The following is a 20,748-nucleotide window of genomic DNA, read 5'->3' as shown; positions in this document are numbered from 1 at the left end:
TTACAAAGAATAGCACAGTTGTTTTCTTCTATCAGATGTGCTTCCTGTGGATTGAAACGACAAACATCATAAGAAGAAATCTCAGTTTGAGCCTCCTTATCTGTTTCTTTCATTCTGCAGTCCTCCCCTCTGTGTGTGGCAGCAATCCACGCAGGTGTGGTGTCCAATGCGGCAGGAGGGAATATCAGTGTGGTCAACAGCAAAGGCATCTCTCACTATGAGGGCACGCTGGCTAACAACGTCACTTCCACTGTGTAAGAGAGTCGGGCACCACAGAGCACACACTCTTTGCACCCTGCTCTTCTGCTTTGTTTACCCCTCATATTAAGTCATATGTTCTTGGTCCCTGTGTTAGAGAAGGTTTGCATTTATATGCAAATATAAGCTATTCTGAGAGTTTGCTTTGTTTGTTTACCTTGAGGGAAATAATTTTCTGTGTAAATTTTAAAACAAAGAGGAACGTGTAAGTGATAAATGCTTGATCATCTTTCTTCTCAGGGGAACTCGGTCAGACAGTCTCTTCACTTTCATGACCAGCGGTGAGTCATCCAGGCTCTTTGCTGTATTTTTTTTTTACAAAGAGGCATATTACCTCATATATTTGCTAGAAAAACATGAAGAAACACCCCTGCCATCTTCCCTCAAAGTATGACTCTGCATAATTCTTACTGAAAAGTATGTTTTTCATCTGTGATGCGGGGAAGTTTTTACCTTAACTTTGATGAATTCAGATAGAAATACCCTATAATATTAAAAAAAAAAAAATTAAATTAAATTTCAATAAATGTTTGCACACACTCTCCCATTTACTGTATATACATATTAAAAATGGGTCTTGCTGTGTCAAGTGACTGTTAATGCACCTTGACATTAAAATCAATGAATTAGCAAAACACAAGTTTACTTTTATTATGATGTAGTCCCAGTAAATGCACTTTGTGTGTCGACGAGCTTAGCACTTTCTTTGATCATTCATCAGATGTGCTTCTGTGGTAAAAGAGAAGAGCCAACGTGAGCTGTTAGGTGACAGGCTGCACATGTCAAACTGTCAGTTGCTCCAAAATGGGCCACAAAAAAACTCCCCAATGTTTATTCATTGCTGCCTTGTTTCTGTAATCTGTATTTTAAACAGCCTTTGGTCTTAGCATCAGTAACTACAGGTGTCAACAAATGAACTAGTGTTGGCATCTTGAAGATCACCTCTTTAATGTCTTGTGATCCAAGTCTTTTTTAAATTTATTAAACATTTAATGAAGCTAAGGGTCTGTTTGTGCTTTCAGGTTGCTATGGAACCCTGGGTTTAGCATCTGGTGGTGTTGCTGATACTCAGCTCAGTGCTTCGTCTGTGTTGGACTGGAGTAGCAGTGAGCACGGCGTGTGGGCACCATCAGGGGCACGGCTCAGAAAGGAGGGACTGCCCTGGGCCCTTCTCAGAGTGACCAGCAGCAGTGGCTGCAGGTGGATCTCAAGAAGGAGAAGCGGATCACAGGTACATATCCACATAAATAAAATTCTCAAAATATATTCGTACAATAAACAGAACAAGCATACATTACAGTTCCTGTCTTTAATTTAGGTGTTTTCTTACCTGTAAAATCTCATCATGCTGATGCTTGGCCAGCTGGTTCTCCACCTTTCTGACTGACATGCTTGAGTGGATGAAGCCTAATAACACTGACACCTTCCTTTACACAAACGTTATCCTCAGGATAAACTGCAACCACTTTGCTGACCTGAAGGTGGCCAAATGATAGATTTTCCAAACCTTTGTGACCAGTGGCTGCAAACTTTTCAGGAAATATCCAGAATAATTATCATCTCTGGCAGGTTTTGAGTTGATCAGTAAATAAAAGATTAATAATAAAAAATGCTTTTTCTGGTACATGCCATGCATTGCATTGCTTTGTAATATTTGCAGAAAGTGGTGTGCATGTCATAAATACAATAGCTCCTTCCAGACATACATTACTTTCCGTTAATCCAAAGGCATCTGAATGTGTGTGCTTCATGTTTGAAAGAGTCTGGATTTCACATTTGCGTAAAAACACATAATTCACATACAACACAGACAAAAAAGACACAAGAGCTCAGCCTTCGAAAACAAATGTGTTCCTCGCAAACCATTTACTGTACGTGGTGCTTGATACAGGACTGTGGTTTCCATGTAACTCAGTATCTGTTCTCATCTCTGATAAAATGGCAAACAGTAAATACAGGATGTAGTAAATGGGGAGTGATTCTGGACACAGCCGCAGTCTTAAGCTTTCAGTTGAGTCAGCTGTACGTCATCCTCCGGTTTCCTCTGTCCATCCATCCAGGAATCATCACCACTGGTTCTGCCCTCAGTGATGAAAAGTGCTACGTTTCAGCATACCGGGTCCTGTACAGTAACAACGGCAAGCAGTGGTCCAGCTACAAAGAATCAAATTCAACACAAGACAAGGTAATCAATAAGCCCTGCTCACCCACCCCCCCCCCCCCCCCCCTTCAAATTACTGCAAATGGACAAAAATGTCACTTTCAAAGTCTGCAGAGACACTTATATGGATTGTTACCAGAGCAGCTACTATTGACGAAGAGATGTTTATGGCAGGAAATGAGAGCAGTCAGTGGTTTGAGTTAAGTGCTGTGGTGGACAAGTCTGGACACTTGGGAATTAATAATGGATGGATATGGATTTAGTGGCAAAGTTCTTAGACTGAAACTACCGTCTACCAGCTCCTCTCTACTCGGATCCTCACAGTCTCGTATCATGTGGAAGAAAGTAATTATTAGCTTGCCAAGTTGGAAATAATCAGCTTAAAGTGCATTTGTCCACAAACTGAATTGTTCCAGCAGCTATTACTACAGGCCTACAGTTGGGTTAAAATCTCTGACGCAAATAAGAGGGTTTGTTGTTCTTTTCTGGTAGATTTTCCAAGGCAACAACAACTACGGGGACGAGGTGAGGAATAACTTCATTCCACCAGTTGTGGCCCGGTTTGTGAGGATCAGTCCCATCTCATGGTACAAGAGAATTGCACTCAAGTTGGAGCTGCTTGGCTGCCAAGTTCTTTCAGGTAAATGAAGTGTTTATTGGCAGATCAGCAAAGTGAGCAGAACAACAAAGTCTGTATTGTGCAAAAGTCTTGAGCTGCCCCTCATTTCTTTATATTTTGCATCCAAGGAGTCAGACTGTAATTTTTTTAAGTGGTTTGATCAACAATTCTCCAGACTTTCTGTAGGTCTTTCAAAGTTTTGCTTGTAACTGATCATTTTCAGTTTGTTTGCCATTTAACACTGACCTAGGCAGGTTGTTACTAGCAGCCTGTCACAAAAACACATCATTGCTTCCATTTCTTTAGTTGAATCTATAAAAAAATGAGAAGAAGAAGGCTGAGGTATGCCACATTACACAAGAACTGGACTGAAAATCAATGGCAGTGGGCCGTATGGAGTGATGAATCAAAATTTGAGATTTTTTTTTTTTTAAATTCAAATTGTTTTCAGTGTGTACAGAGGAGGTCAGGAGAGAGACAAACCAGTGAGGGTCTACAGCCATCTGTAAAACATGGTGGAAGCTCAGTCATTGTTTGAGGCCGCATTTCAGTGAGTGGTGTTGAGATCTTGTTAAAATTGTTGGAATTATGAACACAGAAAAGTACCATCAGATTTTGATCCACCACGCACTACCATCTAGAAACTGTCTGATTGGCAGTGGTTTCATTTTTCAGCATGACAATGATGCTAAACACACTGCCAATAGAAAAACACACATTGGAACACTATCAGTCATTGATTGGCCTCCCCAGAGCCCAAACCTCAGTATTATTGAAGCAGTGTGGGATCATGTTGACAGAGAACAGAACAAAAGGAAGAAACACCCAAAGAAGAGCTTTGAGTGTCCTTCAAGAAGCCTGGAGAACTATTCCTGAAGACTACTTAAAGAAATTAGAAGAAAGAGAATTCAGGCTGTGTTGAAGAATAAAGGTCGTCATTACAAATATTGACTTTCAAGCTTGTTAGATTTGTACAAATTTTTTTTTTGTTTGTTTGTTTTTTTGCTTTGTCATTGTATGCAATGAATGTTTGCACAATTTAATAACTAGCTGCACCGATTTTCTCAGGGTTGTTCAAACCTTTGCACAGTACTGTAATTTATTTATTTAATTATTTACTTATTTACAGACGGGCGAACAGAAATGAGGCCAAGGATGGTCTCTCCTCATCACACTCCAGCAGCTGCTGGTACAAAAACACCCACCTCACCTTGGCCTAACAACACCTCCCCCCGAACATCAGAAACACCACCATGCCTCCCCACACTGGTAAAGGTGCGCCCAAGTTTTAATTTTAAAAATTAGCATTTTTTTTCTTTTTTAAATCGTGAACGGCGATTTATTTTTTTTTTTTTTTTTTTTCCTTTTGTCATTTAATACTTATTATTGATTTAATTCTTCTTTTAGATGTGGCTCTGGCAGCAGTGCTGGTTCCTGTGTTAGTCATGGTCCTGACTCTCATCCTGATTGTGGGTTGTGCTTGCCACTGGAAGAACAGGTATTTATCTTCTCATCCTTCAGTTTTTTTTAAAAATTTTATTTAAATCTTAGTTTTTATGTGTTCATCTGTGGCGGGCGGGTGGCATCCATTGAAGTGTCGCTCAATAACTCAAGAACCATTCAGCCTACACTTAGCTGATGACCCAAGCAAGGTTGGGATTGTGTATGGGGTCACTGGGGTCAAGGTCATATGTCTTTTTAAAGTTTTTTTTTTTTTCATGTCCACTTTATATCTAAGAAATGGTTTGAAGTATTTTGCATGATTATTCTCCATATCAAGACATTATGCAGAGATCAAATCCTGGAGGTCATGGTCACAAAATTAAATCGTTGTTTTCAGCGAACAGAGTTAATACAGTGCGTAATTTGCCTCGCTAAGTGGAGCCCTCGTTTTTTTTACTTTACTCTTCTCTGTCAGGAAAAAGACCTCTGAAGGAACAGTATGATCTTCCTCACTGGGATAGCACAGGTACGTCATCGCCCCGGCAGCACAGCTCGGTTTGTCTGGATGTGTTTTGTGAATTTACTGCAGCAACTCTGTGCATTGGTTGTAGACTGGTGGAAAAGCATGAAGCAGCTGCTGCCCTCCAAGATGGTGGAGACTGAGGATTCAGTGCGATACAGCAGCAGTGAAGTCAGCCGTCTAACGGGAAGAGGTGTCGTACCTGGACTACATGCTGAACCTGCAGGTAAATGCCGTTTAATGCAGTAGCTCCTGAAGTAACCGGGTATTCTTACTGCAGGATATCTGGTTGATCTGATTGCATTTAAAGTTATACTTGATTGTGTTAAAGCTTGAGTTGTGCTTGAGCTTCAGGGCACGAACTGATAGCCAGATATTCTCCTTCAGGATTTTCTGGTAGAGAGCAGAATTCATAGTTTCATCAAGTCGTCCAGTTCCTGAAGCAACAAATCAGCCCCAGCCCATCACACCACCACCATGTTTGACTGTTGGTATGATGTTCTGTTTATGAAATGCTGTGCTAGTTTAGGATGTAACGGGACTGAAATCTTCCAAAAAGTTCAGCTTTTGTTTCGTCAGGCCACAGAACATTTTCCCAAAAGTTTTGGGGATCATCAAGAAGTTCTTTGGCAAATGTGAGACGAGCTTTTGTGTTCTTTTTGGTCAATACTAGTTTTTGTCTTGGAACTTTGCATGGATGACATTTTTGCTCAGTCTCCTTATTACTGAATCATGAACTCTGATCTTAACTGAGGCAAGTGAGGCCTGCAGTTCTTTAGATGTTCTGAGTTTTTTGGGACGTCCCGGATGAGGCGTTGTGTTTTTGGAGTAATTTTGGTAGGCCAGCCACTCCTGGGAAGGTTCACCGCTATTCCGAGTCTTCTTTTTTGGGGATAATGGCTCTCACTGTAGTTATCTGGAGTCACAAAAATGGCTTTGTAACCCCTTCCAGACTGATAGATGTCAATGACTTTGTTTCTCAGCTTTTTTTAGATCGTGGCATGATGTGTTCCTTTTTGAGATCTTTTAGTCTGCTTCACTTTGTCCAACAGGTTCTATTTAAGTGATTTCTTGATTCAGCAGTTCTGGCAGTAATCAGGCCTAGGTGAGGGTAGTGAAATTGAACTCAGCTTTTCAAAAAATGTGGTTAATCACAGTTGATTCATGATTTAAGAAGGAGGGAGATAACTTTTTCACACAGGGCCAGGTAGGTTTGGATAGCCTTTTTCCCTTAATACATGAAATCCTCATTTAAAAAGAGACCTGTTGGTCTATAGAGCTCCACTGTCAGATTTTTACTTAGATTACTCAGATTTTACTATAGAAAGTACTTTTGCTTTAGGTCACCCATCATTGAGCTGATGCTTAGTTTTTTTTTGTTTTGTTTTGTTTTTCTAAATGTTGAAAATTTGAAAAAATAAAGTCAGAAATGGAAAATCTGTGGGGAACATTTTGTACACCTTTTCCTAATGAATGCTCAAACCAAGTTTCAGAAGAGTTGGCCAATAAAATAAGGAAAGGGTAGTGATTCAAGTTAAACATCAATGTTCAGTTTCCTTGAAAATTTCAATATAAAAAATAAAGAGAAAAAGAAATTCATCTGTAGTATTTTGTATAGATTTGCCCAATGACTACTTCAAATACATTTGAAAAGATTCGGCCACTAAATAAGGGAGAAGTTGAACATGAATACACTGTTTAACTTCGAAATCTCAAAAATTTGTAAAAATTTAAAAAGGCATTTTGTGTTCTGGTATTCTGGAACATTTCATGTAAACATGTAAGTGTAGCAAATATGGAGAAAAAAAAAAGAAATCAGGAGGGTGCAAATCCTTTTTCTTAGCAGCGGATAAATACACATCTGTGTGTGTTGCAGTGTTTTTATTTTCAAACAAATCCAGAATGTACTCAGACTTCCACTTCCTGTCTGTAGCAGCTCCAAACATACTCATTCCTGCTCAAGTCATGGCTGTTTACTGTATACTGACTGCACACATCCAACATCTGAATGGGATTTGTGTGACAGCCTCTAAATAAATTACTCTTCTTAACATGTGGAGCTCAGTTAATCAGTTAATTGTTGCTTTTGTTCTTTCTGTGGAATATTTAACAAAAAAAAAAAATGTATTTAATATCACACTCTTTACACATCTGGCCTGCTCCCACTTTTCCCTCCAACAAATTGTGGGATGTATTACATTTCCAATTAGTTGTCCACTAATTGCAGGGTTAGTGGTTCAATCCCCCACACCCACATAAAAATGTAAGCTATAGCCTTTTGTGTCAAAGAGATTGGACTTCTGGAAAACTTGGAAACAATCTGAAGAGGTAACCTGATATCTTTAAGATGCCCATGGTTATTAACATTTTTGTTTCGCTGTATGCTTCCCTTTCAGAATATGCCCAGCCACTGGTAAGCGGTGTAACAACATTAGGCCCACGGTCAACCTTTAAACCAGATGATGGACCCACCCCAAGATACTCTGATCCAGACCTGTACGATGCCCCCATCTCTCCAGACATATACCATGCCTATGCAGAGCCCCTGCCATCTTCAGGATCTGAATACGCTACACCCATTGTGGTTGACATGGGTTTGAACCAGCCCTCGACTTTATGTAATTTCGTGGGTCCTGGGCCCATGAATCCTGCACCACTGCATCCATGGACAGACAGTGGCCAGTCAGGGAGCACTGCATACGATAGACCCAAAAATTCCACTGGACATGCCACGCCCCCTGAGGATCTGACCTATCAGGTACCTCAGAAGCAGAGAAGCACTCAAAAGGCAACAGGACAAGGCTGAAGAGTTTGAATGCACATGGCCTTAATCTGCACCTCGCTACCAGCACGACCCAGAGGATAAAGACAGGGTTGCTGGAGGAGACGTGAACCTGTCAGCCCTTGAGTTTTGGGCTTGAGTCTTGAATGAACACTACCTTTGCTTTAGATTCATCCGGAGATGCCTGTGTTGCCTAATTGTTTCTGCATGGCCACAAACAGCTCGTGTAGAGTCCTATCACTGAAATCACAAAGATGAATGTGCTTGTGCCAGGCGTGAGTTGGAAATGGGTAAATGGAAAGAGGGGAGGATGAAAAGAAGAAAGCTGACTACTGTTTGATAAAGACTCTGTCCCTGTTCTGTGATTTTTATTTTTATTTTTTTAAAGGTCTTGCATCCTGTGAAACTGTGATTTCCATTCTGCCGTTGTCTGTTACACACTAAACTAGATTCAACTGAAAAGTACCCGACGATTCATCAAATCTGAGGGTTTTCATACTGAATTAACTGCATGTGGAGGAGTTCCTCCTTTGTAGAGAAACTCTTGCTTTCCATGGTACGTCTTATTTTGTTTAAAAGCATGACTTGAAATTGTGTATAGTTCTAGTAATTCCATTACTGCAATTCTGTTCAAACTCAAATGATTTATTAATATTTATTTTTTATTTCACATCCTGCTGATAAGGAGAGACTCTTTAATAATCTAACATCCTGCCACTCGGTGACAGCAAATCAAAGAATTGGGAAGGTGCACCGTTGTGGGCACCTCACTGACAATTAGCGGTTTTTGATCATCCCGTTTAGAGATGGAAAAGAAACTGACTGGGAGAATCAATCGAGTGAGCTTCCAAAAATCCTTTGAAAATACTTTTGTAGTATTGGAGACCAAACGTTGCCTTTTCTGATTCACAAGATCCGACTTTAACAATCGTGCCAACATCGCAAGTTTAACCAAATAAACGTTAGAGCAGTCTTAAGACTTTTTTTTTTTTTCCAACATTGTTGAATGATGCAAAAACAAACCAAAAAAAAAAAAAAAGGTAAAAGTAAAAAGCGGTAGATGAGTAAACATGTTACAGCTGTGATAACTTTATAGTTTGTGTGTTTAGATTGTGTTTGTGGATCATGGTGATTGTCTGGTGATGAAATGGGTGTTGTGACTTGTTCATTATTCGTTTATCTCTGTGCATCAATGTCTGTATGTGCGTAAAGCTGTCGTCATATTTCAGCCTTGTGGGTTTTTTGGACAATCTACAGCGTGGCTTGTGGTAGGGCGTCGTCTGTAGCACCGGTAGACCTGCATTCCTCTCCTTCACCTGTGGTACTGATCTGACTGGTAACAGAAAAGTAGGTGGAGGAGAAACACAGAACAAGCTGCTTAGTATCTTTTATAAGAACAGCAACCTCATCCAAAAGGTGTTGTTCTAACAGCTGTGCCACTGTCATGCTTTGATCATGCTCAGTAACCAGAGTTCTCCAGGTGCTCCCTGGTCACAGAAGGGTTGCGTTTATGTGGCTCTCACTGATTGTATATAGAAATAAAGAGTTTTTAAAAAGAAATTTTTGGAGTACTTGCATTTTTTTCAAAATATTTGCTAAATATTTGTCTTTTTTTTTTTTTTTTTAATAAAGGTGGCGCGGTGGTTAGCACTGCTGCCTCACAGTTAGAATAACAACAGAGGCCTGGGTTCGATTCCACCTTGGCCAAGGCCCCTCTCTCTGTGTGGAGTTTGCATGTTCTTTGTGTCTGCGTTGGTTTTCTCTGGGTACTCCGGATTCCTCCCACAGTCCAAAGACATGCACTTACTGGGGTTAGGTTAATTGGCCACTCTAAATTGCCCATAGGTGTGAATGTTTGTCTCTGTGTTAGCCCTGCGATAGGTTGGCGACCTGTACAGGGTGTACTCTGTGTCAGCTGGGACAGGCTCCAGCCCCCCCGCGACCCTGAACAGGATAAGCGGAAGTGAGTGGATGGATGGTCTGTTTTTACATGGGTGGTGGGTGTGGTACTGTGGTTGTCACCTCATGGCAAGAGTGGGTTTGAATCCAGCCTGGGGGCCTTTGTGGAGTTTGGATGCCCCCCCCCCGGGGTCTCTCTCTCCCATAGTCCGGACATGGTTAGGTTAATTGGTGATTCTAAAGTGAGTGTCGGTCTGCGTTAACCTTGTGACGGACTGGTGACCTGTCCAGAGCATACTCTGCCTCTTGCCCTATGACAGCTGGGACAGGCTCCACCCCTTGCATGACACTGAATTGGATAAACCGTGTGGGAGGGGCATGTGCTCCCTGGAGACAAAAAGTACCTTCTGTATGTTTTGCAGTTTTTGTCATAAACCAACTCTTGTTAACCTGCCTATGCTTATAGTCCTAAATAGTAACTTGGTGTATTAATAGACCAACACAGTGAACATGTTAATGTTAGTATTTAGCTAGGCTGTAGGTTCTTAGTATTGTTATGGAGCGATTTGAAGCATCTATAACAATGACACAGAAACAATACATAATGCAACAGCTTCACTGCAATCCTTTAATAAATTTTAAGAGGTGGCACTCTGAGTTTTTGTGTTCTAGGAAACACCAAGACATAAACTAAAATAAATGTTGGGTCTGTACCATTGTTAGTGTAATAATTTTAATAAATATATTTATAACATTTATTATATTTATACATAGCCCTGCAACAGACTGGTGACCTGTCCAGGGTGTACCTATGACAGCTCGGACAGACTCAGCCCCTCCACAACCCTGAATTGGGTATGTGAAAGAAAACGGATGGATGGCTATAGATAAATGAGTACATGAGAAAAAGTGGTCTTTATTATAAAAGTAAACTTCAGCAAGTAAAAATCAAGTAAACAAAGCTCAAAGATGAAAACACACCAGCTTTCACAGCAACATCACTATAAAACCTGTCACGCACGTGGATCTGAAAAATAAAGCTATTTTCCAGTTTTCATGCATGTGCTGCTGTAAAATTGCACACAATTAACATTCCATTTTAAACCATTTTCCTCATCCATCATTAACTCACATGAATGTTCTTGTCATTTAGGATTTGTTGTCCCTACAAAACAACTCCAAAGCAACCCAACAATTATAACTTAATCCGCTTGTTTTTTTCCCAGAATTCCTCTCCTCAGTTTCCCGGAGCACCTCTTTCCCTTCACTCCTTCATGTTCTTCCCACCTTTTCCAAACTTCCACCAGACCACCGTGAGGACGACAGCTATCAGAAGGATCAGGCTGCTGGTTACGAGGTAAGCGATAGGCAGGAAATGGTTCTGACCTCCAAACCAGGTCACCGTTGTCAGCACCACTTCCTTTCTGCCTCGGAAGTACTGCACAGGAAAGTCTGAACAAGCAGGAGGTCAAGGCCAAAAATATCTGATCAAAGAGAAGCTCGAAGGAAAACAGCCAGCCTGTAGTCTTAAAATAGCCCCTGTCCCACATGTGTGTTAAAATCCTGAAAAACAGCAGAAAGGCCAAATGGATAGAAGGCAACATGCATTAGGGACAGTTAAGACAACTGCAGTGAAAGGATACTGTAGGATATCCGGATGCTGTAATTCCCTGCTGGAAGCCCATTCATGAAGGGCTTGGTGATTCGGTGTAAGATTCCATAGAGCTTCTTGAAGTTGGGGAAAGCCGCCTCCCTCATCCATACAATCAGGTCGTCATTGACGAAACCGTTGTTCATTGGATCAGAGGGATCAAGCTCATACACGGGCTTCTGCCAGTACAGAGGTGGTGCCGTTCCTGTGGAGAAAGCATTTAAAACACGACGCATGGCCAGAAAACTTGTATCACAAATCAGATAAATGATTTCTGAAATACGGGGAAAAAAGACGTTTGTTCTTTACCTTCAAAGGCTTGTTCTAGAGTCAGGTTGTCAGTCGGAGGGTTGCGAAACTTGATGTATTTGTCCGTGTACCACGAGAGGCCTTCTCGTAACAGAGGAGCCCAAACTATATCTCCACTGGACTGATGATACATCAGGGTGAAGGAGTCTGGGAGAACGCATAACAGTTAAGAGGGACAGGAAGGGAAAAGGAAGGATGTGGTAACTGACGGTGTATGTTTTGAATAGTGTTTACCATTGAAGATGCTGTTGGCCACAGCGCCACAAGGAGCAATGGGGTGTCCGCTGGGATCTTTCATAAATGGCTCGCAATATGTACTTGGGTTCTAGGAAAGATTTGACATTTAATCAAGTACTCAAGTAAAATGCAAGAAACTGTATTTTGTATTTACTTGGGTCATCTCTGTCGAATATTAAAATTTGTTTGATGATCTGAAACGTCCAAGTGTAACAAATATGCAAAAAAAACCCCCCAAAAACCAACAACTAGGAAATCAGGAAGGGGCAAATACTCTTTCACAGCACTGAGTGTCAGCATGTCTGCTGAAATGGTGAAGATACCTTTAACTTGTTCTTCCTGCCAACCATCTGTCCATCATCTCTGGAGTCCATGTACCTGCGAAGGTTCTGATGAAAGTTTCGGAGTCCATAGTAGAAAAAGACGTCTCCCTGACACACACACACACACACACACACACACACACACACACACACACACACACACACACACACACAAAGAGGATCCACATCAAAAACTGAGTATAGAACCACAAATCCTAAGCTGAATTTAAGCTTTAAGCTTCAAAGCATGGACAACAAATGAAAGCAGTGACAGTGGGGCATGTTAGATACACTGTGAGAAAGTAATAATCTTTACATGAGACCCACTTCCAAGCTGTTTCAGAGCTTTGTGCCACACCATGTGCCACTGAGGTCTCCAGAGTAAGCTTCTAAGTGGCCCCTCAAGTCAGGATTATGTTGTCACATTGTGTTGAGAGGTTCTTACCTTAAATGCTTTTTCAATCCTGAACTTCACTGTGCAGGTGCAGGTCTGGGCTGCGTTGCTCACATTTTTACGCATTTCAAAACACTTACTGCAGGTCTCGGCCTCCGTGTAGTCCAGCTGAAAAGACAACAAAGAAGAGAGAGGAAAAGAGCAGATAATGAACTTGCTGTTGAACTTTTTCCAAACACAACCTTGGACCTTTCCTCACTTTGTCACACCCTTTTTTTTTTTATTGCACACAAAGGCACTGAGGCCTTTCCTCTCTATCTGACACAAACACATTGTGCTTTTACACCAACAAACTCAAAGTGAGCATTTAGAAGCAAATGTGGTTTTCACTCACCTTCATTTCCTGTGTGCTCTGTACAGTAAGAAGCAGCCACACTCCCAACAGCAGACATATCAAAGCCATGAAGTAGAAGAAAGGCAGCACAGTATTAGCAGTTAGCATAGGAGACCAGGCAGGTAACCGCTGCTGTTTGAAAGCTGAGTTGTCTGGCCTCCGAGCCAAGGGCCCCGACTTGCCTTTTGCTTTCCCCATGAGAGGGAGCTTCGGCTGCAGTCACAAAAAAGAACTTGACTGACAGCTGGAGACTCAAAGTGTGTGTAAAGCAGCGCCGCTCTGACTTCCTGTTTTTTATTTCAGCGATATCTCCCTGCGCACACAGACACACAAAAAATACACACACACACACACAACCACTCTGCTTACCAAGAGATTTTCCCAGCAGGCTTTGCTGGGTGGAGGCGACCGTTGTGGCCTGTTACTTATTAACTGCAATCCTCTACTTAACTACCTATTTCTGTTAGCTCCATTTTATTACAAGATTGTGTGCTTCCTACCTACAACACACACACACACACACACACACACACACACACACGGTCGTACAGAACAGCATTTTATGTCTTCATTTGCTGTGGGAGCTATCGGGTTGGTTCTGGGCCCCTTCGTGTTGCTTTAAAATGCTTTATCTGTAGGATGCTGAGCGGGGCTCCCCGGTGGGCAAGTAAACTCATGACCTCACACTGTCAGTAGGAGGGACTTTCCAAATGTCCGAGTAAACAAAATAAAGGATGTGGCTTTAATTATGAGTCTGTTTATTCATTCATCACACTCCCCGACATTGTGTTGGTCACACAAGTGAACAAACAATACCGTACATTTCCCACAGGCTCTGGAAATATTAAAAGCACAGGGCAGGGTCAACACGAGGAAAGACAAAGACGAGACCCCACAGCTATAACTTCATCTCTTTAAACAACAAGCAGTCAATTAAAATAATCCAATTTTGACTTTGTCTTCTTTACAGCGAGCCAAGACGCCACTCTCCAACAGCTTCATAAGATCCTGTTTGATCTGAAAGAAAGAGGCAAATATGAAGTGAAATTAGAAAGGTAAGGGTGGGGGGGGCTAAAAGATCCTCTCAAAACATGTTTTGTGGCATGCAAAGTACTTAAATGTTATTTTTTATGCAAAAAGGTTAAATATTAACACCTAGCTCTTTCTCACTCAGAAGGAAACCTGACTACAAAGGTATACATAGTTTATCACATAAACATTAACATAAGATTGTTGGGGTCGTCCCTTTAATATTGTAGGGTCTTTATTCTACAATACAAAGTGCCTTGAGGAGACAGCTGCTGATTTGGTGCTGTATAAATGAAACTGAATTGAAATCTAATGTCTTATTCTTATAAGTCTTAGTTTTTATAACATTTGGGGGAAAAAGTTGGTGTTCGCATTGGAACACAGTCTGGATAAAACATCAAATGGCTCAAAACTGTATGTGAAAATGAGGTGAGGAGGCAGGAAAGAGGCAAACTCATTTGTGCAACTCTACGCCAACCAAGAGGAAAAGCATTTGTTGTAAAGTCCATGTTGTCATCAGGCATTAGCATACAGATACATATACACATCATACTGTTATATATAGTTATTTTCTATGTTGTTCTTTTTGTTTTTTTCACCCAAGGCAATTTTATGTTATGTAAACATGGCTGACAATTACTGACAATTACTCATACACATTTGCAGCCACTGTACGGCTGTATCTGCTGTGTCTGTGTCAGTCCGAGGAGCTGCATTAGTCTTACTTGGTGAATGCTGCACACTTACAGATTGCTGAGCTGGCTAATTTGGCAGATTATCAGGTTTCCTGCGTGATCAGGGTCCACGGCCATCGCTCTGAGAGCAGATGGTTTACAGTCTATCGGGAGAGCATCTAACATTTTCCCTCTTTAATGCTTCTTTCACTTTCTACTTGAGGGTGTTTAGGCTGCTTGTGGGAAAAAGTTGTTGGTTTTATTCATCACTTATAACCAGCAGCATCTTTGACTTCTTTTAGTTGACTAAATGTGTCAAATGCATCAGGTGAGAAGAGCAGAGAGCCATGGCTCTTCTGGAAGTTGTCCACAACACTTTTCTTACCCCTTTCTCCTCACACTGTGCCATTACTGCTTCATCTTTCATATATTCTGGACCATTACAGTTCTAGAGTGTCACTGCATCGTACAGACAAAATAATGGAGGGTCAAAATAGTAAACTTTTTTATTCCAATGAAAATATTGTTTTAGCAGGACAGGGAGTTTCTAGCATATTAAAACCCTCAAGTTTCTGTTTTAATGTCGATGATTATGGCTTACAGCTCATAAAAAAAAATCAAATAAAATCAGGTATCTCAAATTATTGCAAGATTTAAAGTTTGAGTAATTTTTACTGTTCAAACAGCATAAATAGCATGAATCGCTCTTTCTAGGTTAGGACACGCAACCACAATCATGGGGAAGACGGGTGACTAGACAGTTCTCCAGATCGAAACAGCTGCTATCAAAGCAACCAACACCTCAGAGGAGCCACAAGCTGAACTGCCCTCATGCCACGCCGTACGGATGCAGCCATTCATGGTAAAGGAGCCTCAACCGAATATTGAGTGTATACGTGAGCGTCCTTTTCAGATTTCGGACATTTCTGTATTATACTTCATTTTTGATTCATCTCAGGAAATATTCTAATAATCTGAGAAACTGGATTTTCTGATTTTTATGAGCTATAAGCCATGATCATCATTAAAAAACAAGATTTCATTACAAGTGAAACATTGCATATTATATACAATATCTATATTATACCTTTTTGAATCAAATTATGACCCCTCCCCCCCTTTTTTTGATGCACTGGTGTGTTTACAACCACCTGAGACAAAGAAAAGCAAATCTTAGTTTTCAAAACTTAAAAACAGGAGATCACTTGGAGAAAAAAAAAAAGTCATTTCTTTGTTAACCCCTTAACTGGCAAGGGCCCGGTGACGGGCCGTTTGTAGTCTCTTTTATATGGCAGGCTAGACCCTCCCATTTTTATTGACACGTCATTCGGCCAATCATGTAACTGGCTGCACCAAATCACCTGACAAAGCTACGTGACGCCCTCTGAGTATTATTGGCTCTGGGAAACCCATTTCTTAACATTATTGGCCGAATGAGGTGTCAGTCAAAATGGGCGGGTCTAGCCTGCCATATAAATGCACTTCATTCGGCCCGCGGACCAGACGCAGCCGATTAATAGGCTATGAAGTGGGTTTTTCAGAGCCAATAATAACCAGAAGGCGTTATGTAGTTTTTGTCAGCTGTTTTTTTTGCTGCCAGTTAAGGGGTTAATTAACTAAAGGATTAAATACCCAATCTTAATCACAGCTTTAAGGTGAGTACAGAAAATTTGCATGTTAATTATTATAAACCAAAAAAAAAAGAAAGCTCCTGGTCAAAGTGGACTAACAACAGCAAAAAAAAAAAAAAATTAAACACTATCCCAATTATTTTTTCAGCCCAGCAGGGGGCAGTAGCTCACCTCAGGAATGTCCACCATCCTTCTGAGCTTCTGGTCCCTCCAGTTCCAGTCCAGAACCAGGTACCTCAATGCCTGCAAGCTCAAACCCTCTAGGGAACAAAATCAGAGTGAGAAGACTTAAAAAAAAAAGCATTGAAGTTAAACGGAGGCCTATCTTTCCACACTCACACCTCTATCAATGAGAGCACTGATCCTCCCTGGTGTCCCCACTCCTATGTGGATGATGCCTTTCTGCAGCAGCTTCACCTGCTCTTCTATCTATGCAAAGAAAAGACAGACAATCATTCTGCAAAACTCATCACATCTCACAATCTGCACACATCATCTGTCATCGACTGTCATCTCTACTACCTTGATGTGTTTTGCAAAAAGCTTCACTGCTTTGGCTTCACCCTTGAAACTAGTCAGCTGCCTGGGAATGACACAAACAAAAATTTAATTTAAAAGTGGTAAACGGAGAAACTCGACAAACATCAGCGGCCTGTCACTCACTTGATGAGCTCGATGGTTCGGAGAGCAGAGCTACAGACGATGAGCAGAACCGCAGAACTTTTTTCTGTGTGCTGCTTTTGAATCTTTGCCCACTTGGGAGCAACTGAGAGAGGAAAAATAAAGAAATTAAAGTGATATGTGTGCTTTTATAAGTGGAATCTAATGGAAGAGTTGGTCAAAGTTTAGAACGGCACTCACTCTGTTTCAGATAGGAGGCGAGAGTGTGTGTCAAGTCATTACTAGACAGGAAAAAGGAGTCTGGAGGATGAGCGAGGACACACGGTGATCTTGGTGAGTCAACAGATCAGCAGATATTGACTGAATGTGCAAGCTTAGGGTGATTTGGCTCGACTCACCCTGCACTCTGAGCTCCTCCTGCTCGATCACAGACCGTTTGTCTTTAAAGTACTGCGTAGCCAGATCCTGCAGGTCAGCTGGACACCCTGGTTTTGGCTCAGAAGTAGTCAAGACATCTGTAATTGTTTTCTTTTTCTACAAAAATACACACATTCAGGTAAGAACCACAGAAGAAGCCAACTGAGCCACATTTTAGCCAGTACACGCTGTTGTTGTGATATTTGCCCCACCCACCTTTCTCCTTTTTTTGGGTTTAGCAGACTGTTCATTCTCAGTCTCCTTCCTTGGAGGAAGTGTCTCCTCTTTCTGTGAAAACAGTACATGCAGAACACACGATTCAGACAGTTAGGTTAATGAACATTTTAAATTCTGAACACAAATTATATTAAAACTGAATAATCCTCAGAGCATATTTTCTAATGAAGTTTAAATCTGTTAAATTATATTATATTATACTGCATTAAAAGTGCCTCAACATGCTCTGATAAAGTCAAAAGATTTCCAATAAGCATTCAAGTCATTAATTTCTATTTCAACCATCAGTTAATATGATTGGTTTTTTTTTAATTGTTCATCTGGTTTGCTGACTGTCCCAAAGAATGAAGGCGTATCTCTCAACATGTGGACATTTATCTTTAAAGTATTCTATTTAATTATGATATAAAATGAAAAACCACCTCACAATTGTTGAGACTTCAACCAGACATTTCCTTCTTTGTAATGTCTTAAAAAAATAAATCAGCTGTTAACACTGTTTGCTGCTACCAATTACTGGTACCTGAGAACTGGTTGATTTTACTGTGACACAGAGAGGCACACTCATTTGCCCCATTAATAGGATACATTTTCTTACACACTTTATCCTGTAAAAACATCTAACAGGCAGTCTTTATAGAGAAAGACATAACAACCTGCTCATTATTTTTCTTCTTCTTGGCTTTAACAGGTTTCTCTGTTACCCTCTTTCTCTTCTCTGGCTTTGTCTTTGTTTTTTCTGCTGGAATTTTCTCATTTTCCGTCTCCTCCTCCACCTCAGATGCGTCTGTGAAACAAAAGGGAGAATTTCCTCATTAAACTGGTGAAAGAGCAAATGCGTTCACAACTCAAACTGTATTTAAGTGACGGACAGAAGAAACAGTGTCAGCAGGGCATATTGAGCAAATTCAATGCACAGAATTTCCTGTTTGCTCTTTACAAATCTTGGGTTATGGGGTAAAATGCAACTTTGAGCACTACAAATGGAAGAAAAAATTGTTAAGAAGAGGCAATGCCATGCTTGTTTAGTTTGATCCCCGGGCCAATGATATGCACACTGTGCTGAAATCTTTGGGTTATTCATCAGGTATGGGTGTGAGTGCAGGTTTTAGTCAGAACTACAAAACTAAATGCTACCTGAGGAAATAACAATGCGGCACATCTCAAACAACACATCTGGTTATATTTAGCCTCCCCGTTGCTACCACTTCTCGGTGCATTCCTCACATCTCACGCTACGAGGTCACACTTGGATCCTTTGGCATTTCTGGTTTCTTGGTGAAAAGCTTCTATGAAACTTGAAAAACCCTCTACAGCGCAGTGTTTCTCTTGGGCAACAGAAAGTTTGCTTTCTTTTTTTAAAGCCGCATGCCCAGTACATGTGAACTTAAAGGATGCCAACAAATAAATATCAAATTTCAGTCCAATAAGATGTGGGAGTCACTATCAAGCATGATTTGAAGAACCGCATGGTGTGAGAAGAACAGAAGAATATTCGGCCCAGTAATCATATTTAAAATAAAAAACTGTAAACAAAAAAATGCATATGATGCTGCAAAGAGGGCTTTTGTCAGTTTTTATGAAGCTTTTTTATTTTTTTTATTTTGCATGTTCAGAAATTCAGTTTTCCTTTTGTTGCCTCAGCGCAATGTTGTGCGATATTGGGGGACTTCTTGAGGGGAACTTACAGGGTTAGGGTACAAGTAAAAGGGTAAGAGTATGAGGACAAGAGGAAGAAGCAGGGACCCACGGCTCCCATTTCAAAGATGCAGGGTTCCTGGGTGCACCGGTAGTGATGTTTATAAAGTGTAACGTGCACCTCTGCTTGTTGTGAAGTTTCACACAGAGTGGCAGTAATGTCTCAACATGAAAATCAATATGACGTGACACTGATCAATGCAGCCCTAAGGCTATATTAAGTCATGTATGTCAATATGTTTCAGGTGTTTTTCAGTTCTTTGTTTCATAATTGGTTGACATTTTGGGATGATTAGTTTTTATTGCTCTCCAATATTTGTCTTACAAGCTATGAATTAATAACTTTCTCTGCTGTCGCGTATTTTTGGTGCACAACGTTGCCCCTGGGCAGTAAAAAAATATCTTGAACTGGGGGTGTCTGAAGTATTAAAAAAAAAAAGAAAAAAAAGAAGTTGTTTTGGCAAAAAAAAAAAGGTCCACAGTGAGTCAGTAAATGATGCTGAATAATGTGAGTGAAGCTGGCATTAAATGAGTGAGTTTTACTGCAGTGTCCTGAGATGTGTTGTTTTATAACACTGGTGCACATTTTCCTGTGGAGCTTTAATACCAAAGACTTTAAGGAGGAAAAAAAAAAACGTCTAGGTAAAACCAACAGGAAAGAAAGCTTTAACACGGCCATGTTTCATTACTGAAAACTTCACATTGCTGGGACTATGTGGGTGGCAAGTTCAAGCACATTCTCCCTTTTTGCCAAATCCCAATCATTACCATGAAAACTGCTTGTATCATTAACCATTAACATAAAAACGAGAGCTTTGATCTCAGTGTAAGCTGAACTTAAAGCATTTTTTTTAAATTATTTTAAACAGTTTCTGGAACTATGGTCAGCATTTTCCAGCACTACTAATTCTATGTACTTGCATCATGCTACTTTCCTGAAGAGTAGTTTCAAAGTTAGTGATATAGCTGGATTCAAAGTGCCTTCACATGTACAAAGGATTCAAAGGAAATAATGAAACATGTAGTCCAATGCACATTTTTTTTAACTTGATTTATACAATTACCTTGCTGTTTATTGTTCCTTCTCTTCACTGCTGCTGCAAGGATTTTTATAATGACGCATTTATAGAAAACACAATGTTACAGATTTTTAAGCATTACAACTTTTACCAATTCTATTGCTCTTTGAAGCTGACATGAAAGAAGGGGCGTGTGGATATGCTCATATACTATGGCTGAGGCACTTGAGCATGTCTCTGATCTGCCACAGTGGGTTTCCCCTCCAGGCCATGAGAACTGACAAAAGGCACACCACACATGAACATTTGACAAAATTTTCCGCCTTGTTCTCTGATTTCCCATTTCACAATCAATTTTGCAGTGGTTACTATTAACTCCTTCCTCACTAAGGTGTTTTTTTTTTTTTAAATAACTAAATCATAGTCAAGAAC

The 20,748-nt window shown here is 40.6% G+C and overlaps 2 protein-coding genes and 1 pseudogene across 2 annotated transcripts in view; 1 reads left to right on the top strand and 2 right to left on the bottom strand.

Moving 5' to 3' along the window:
- LOC115800716 (discoidin, CUB and LCCL domain-containing protein 2-like) overlaps positions 1 to 8,571 on the top strand; it is a 13,435-nt pseudogene extending 4,864 nt beyond the window's left edge.
- Positions 8,572 to 10,439: 1,868 nt separating this feature from the next.
- Positions 10,440 to 13,341, bottom strand: tmem30c (transmembrane protein 30C). Its single transcript, XM_030757346.1, has 7 exons — positions 12,991 to 13,341; positions 12,648 to 12,764; positions 12,203 to 12,310; positions 11,877 to 11,967; positions 11,643 to 11,789; positions 11,326 to 11,538; positions 10,440 to 11,134 (listed from the first exon to the last, which is right to left on the bottom strand). The coding sequence occupies exons 1-7, from the start codon at positions 13,186 to 13,188 to the stop codon at positions 10,947 to 10,949; spliced, it is 1,062 nt and encodes a 353-aa protein (XP_030613206.1). The 5' UTR covers positions 13,189 to 13,341; the 3' UTR covers positions 10,440 to 10,946.
- Positions 13,342 to 13,727: 386 nt separating this feature from the next.
- Positions 13,728 to 20,748, bottom strand: part of cmss1 (cms1 ribosomal small subunit homolog) — a 35,189-nt gene continuing 28,168 nt past the window's right edge. Inside the window, exons 2-10 of the mRNA XM_030757347.1 lie at positions 18,256 to 18,386; positions 17,579 to 17,650; positions 17,344 to 17,479; positions 17,186 to 17,245; positions 16,988 to 17,090; positions 16,847 to 16,907; positions 16,666 to 16,753; positions 16,496 to 16,584; positions 13,728 to 14,007 (exon numbers count right to left, since the gene is read on the bottom strand). Coding sequence (XP_030613207.1) covers positions 13,924 to 14,007; positions 16,496 to 16,584; positions 16,666 to 16,753; positions 16,847 to 16,907; positions 16,988 to 17,090; positions 17,186 to 17,245; positions 17,344 to 17,479; positions 17,579 to 17,650; positions 18,256 to 18,386 — 824 coding nt within the window. The 3' untranslated portion in view covers positions 13,728 to 13,923. The remainder of the gene's footprint in view (positions 14,008 to 16,495; positions 16,585 to 16,665; positions 16,754 to 16,846; positions 16,908 to 16,987; positions 17,091 to 17,185; positions 17,246 to 17,343; positions 17,480 to 17,578; positions 17,651 to 18,255; positions 18,387 to 20,748) is intronic.

The sequence above is a fragment of the Archocentrus centrarchus genome, chromosome 21, assembly GCF_007364275.1.
Source record: "Archocentrus centrarchus isolate MPI-CPG fArcCen1 chromosome 21, fArcCen1, whole genome shotgun sequence".
Lineage (NCBI taxonomy): Eukaryota > Metazoa > Chordata > Actinopteri > Cichliformes > Cichlidae > Archocentrus > Archocentrus centrarchus.
The sequence above is the reverse complement of the archived record's forward strand: the minus strand, read 5'-3'. Positions and strand labels throughout refer to the sequence as shown.

What these genes read in the sequence shown, in the direction of transcription:
- tmem30c (XM_030757346.1), bottom strand. Translation starts at nt 13,188, where the DNA reads ATGGGGAAAGCAAAAGGCAAGTCGGGGCCCTTGGCTCGGAGGCCAGAC. An exon ending in GGCCAACAGCATCTTCAATG is followed by an intron (nt 11,790 to 11,876) that starts GTAAACACTATT and finishes GCGTTCTCCCAG; the next exon opens with ACTCCTTCACCCTGATGTAT. An exon ending in TCTAGAACAAGCCTTTGAAG is followed by an intron (nt 11,539 to 11,642) that starts GTAAAGAACAAA and finishes CTTTCTCCACAG; the next exon opens with GAACGGCACCACCTCTGTAC.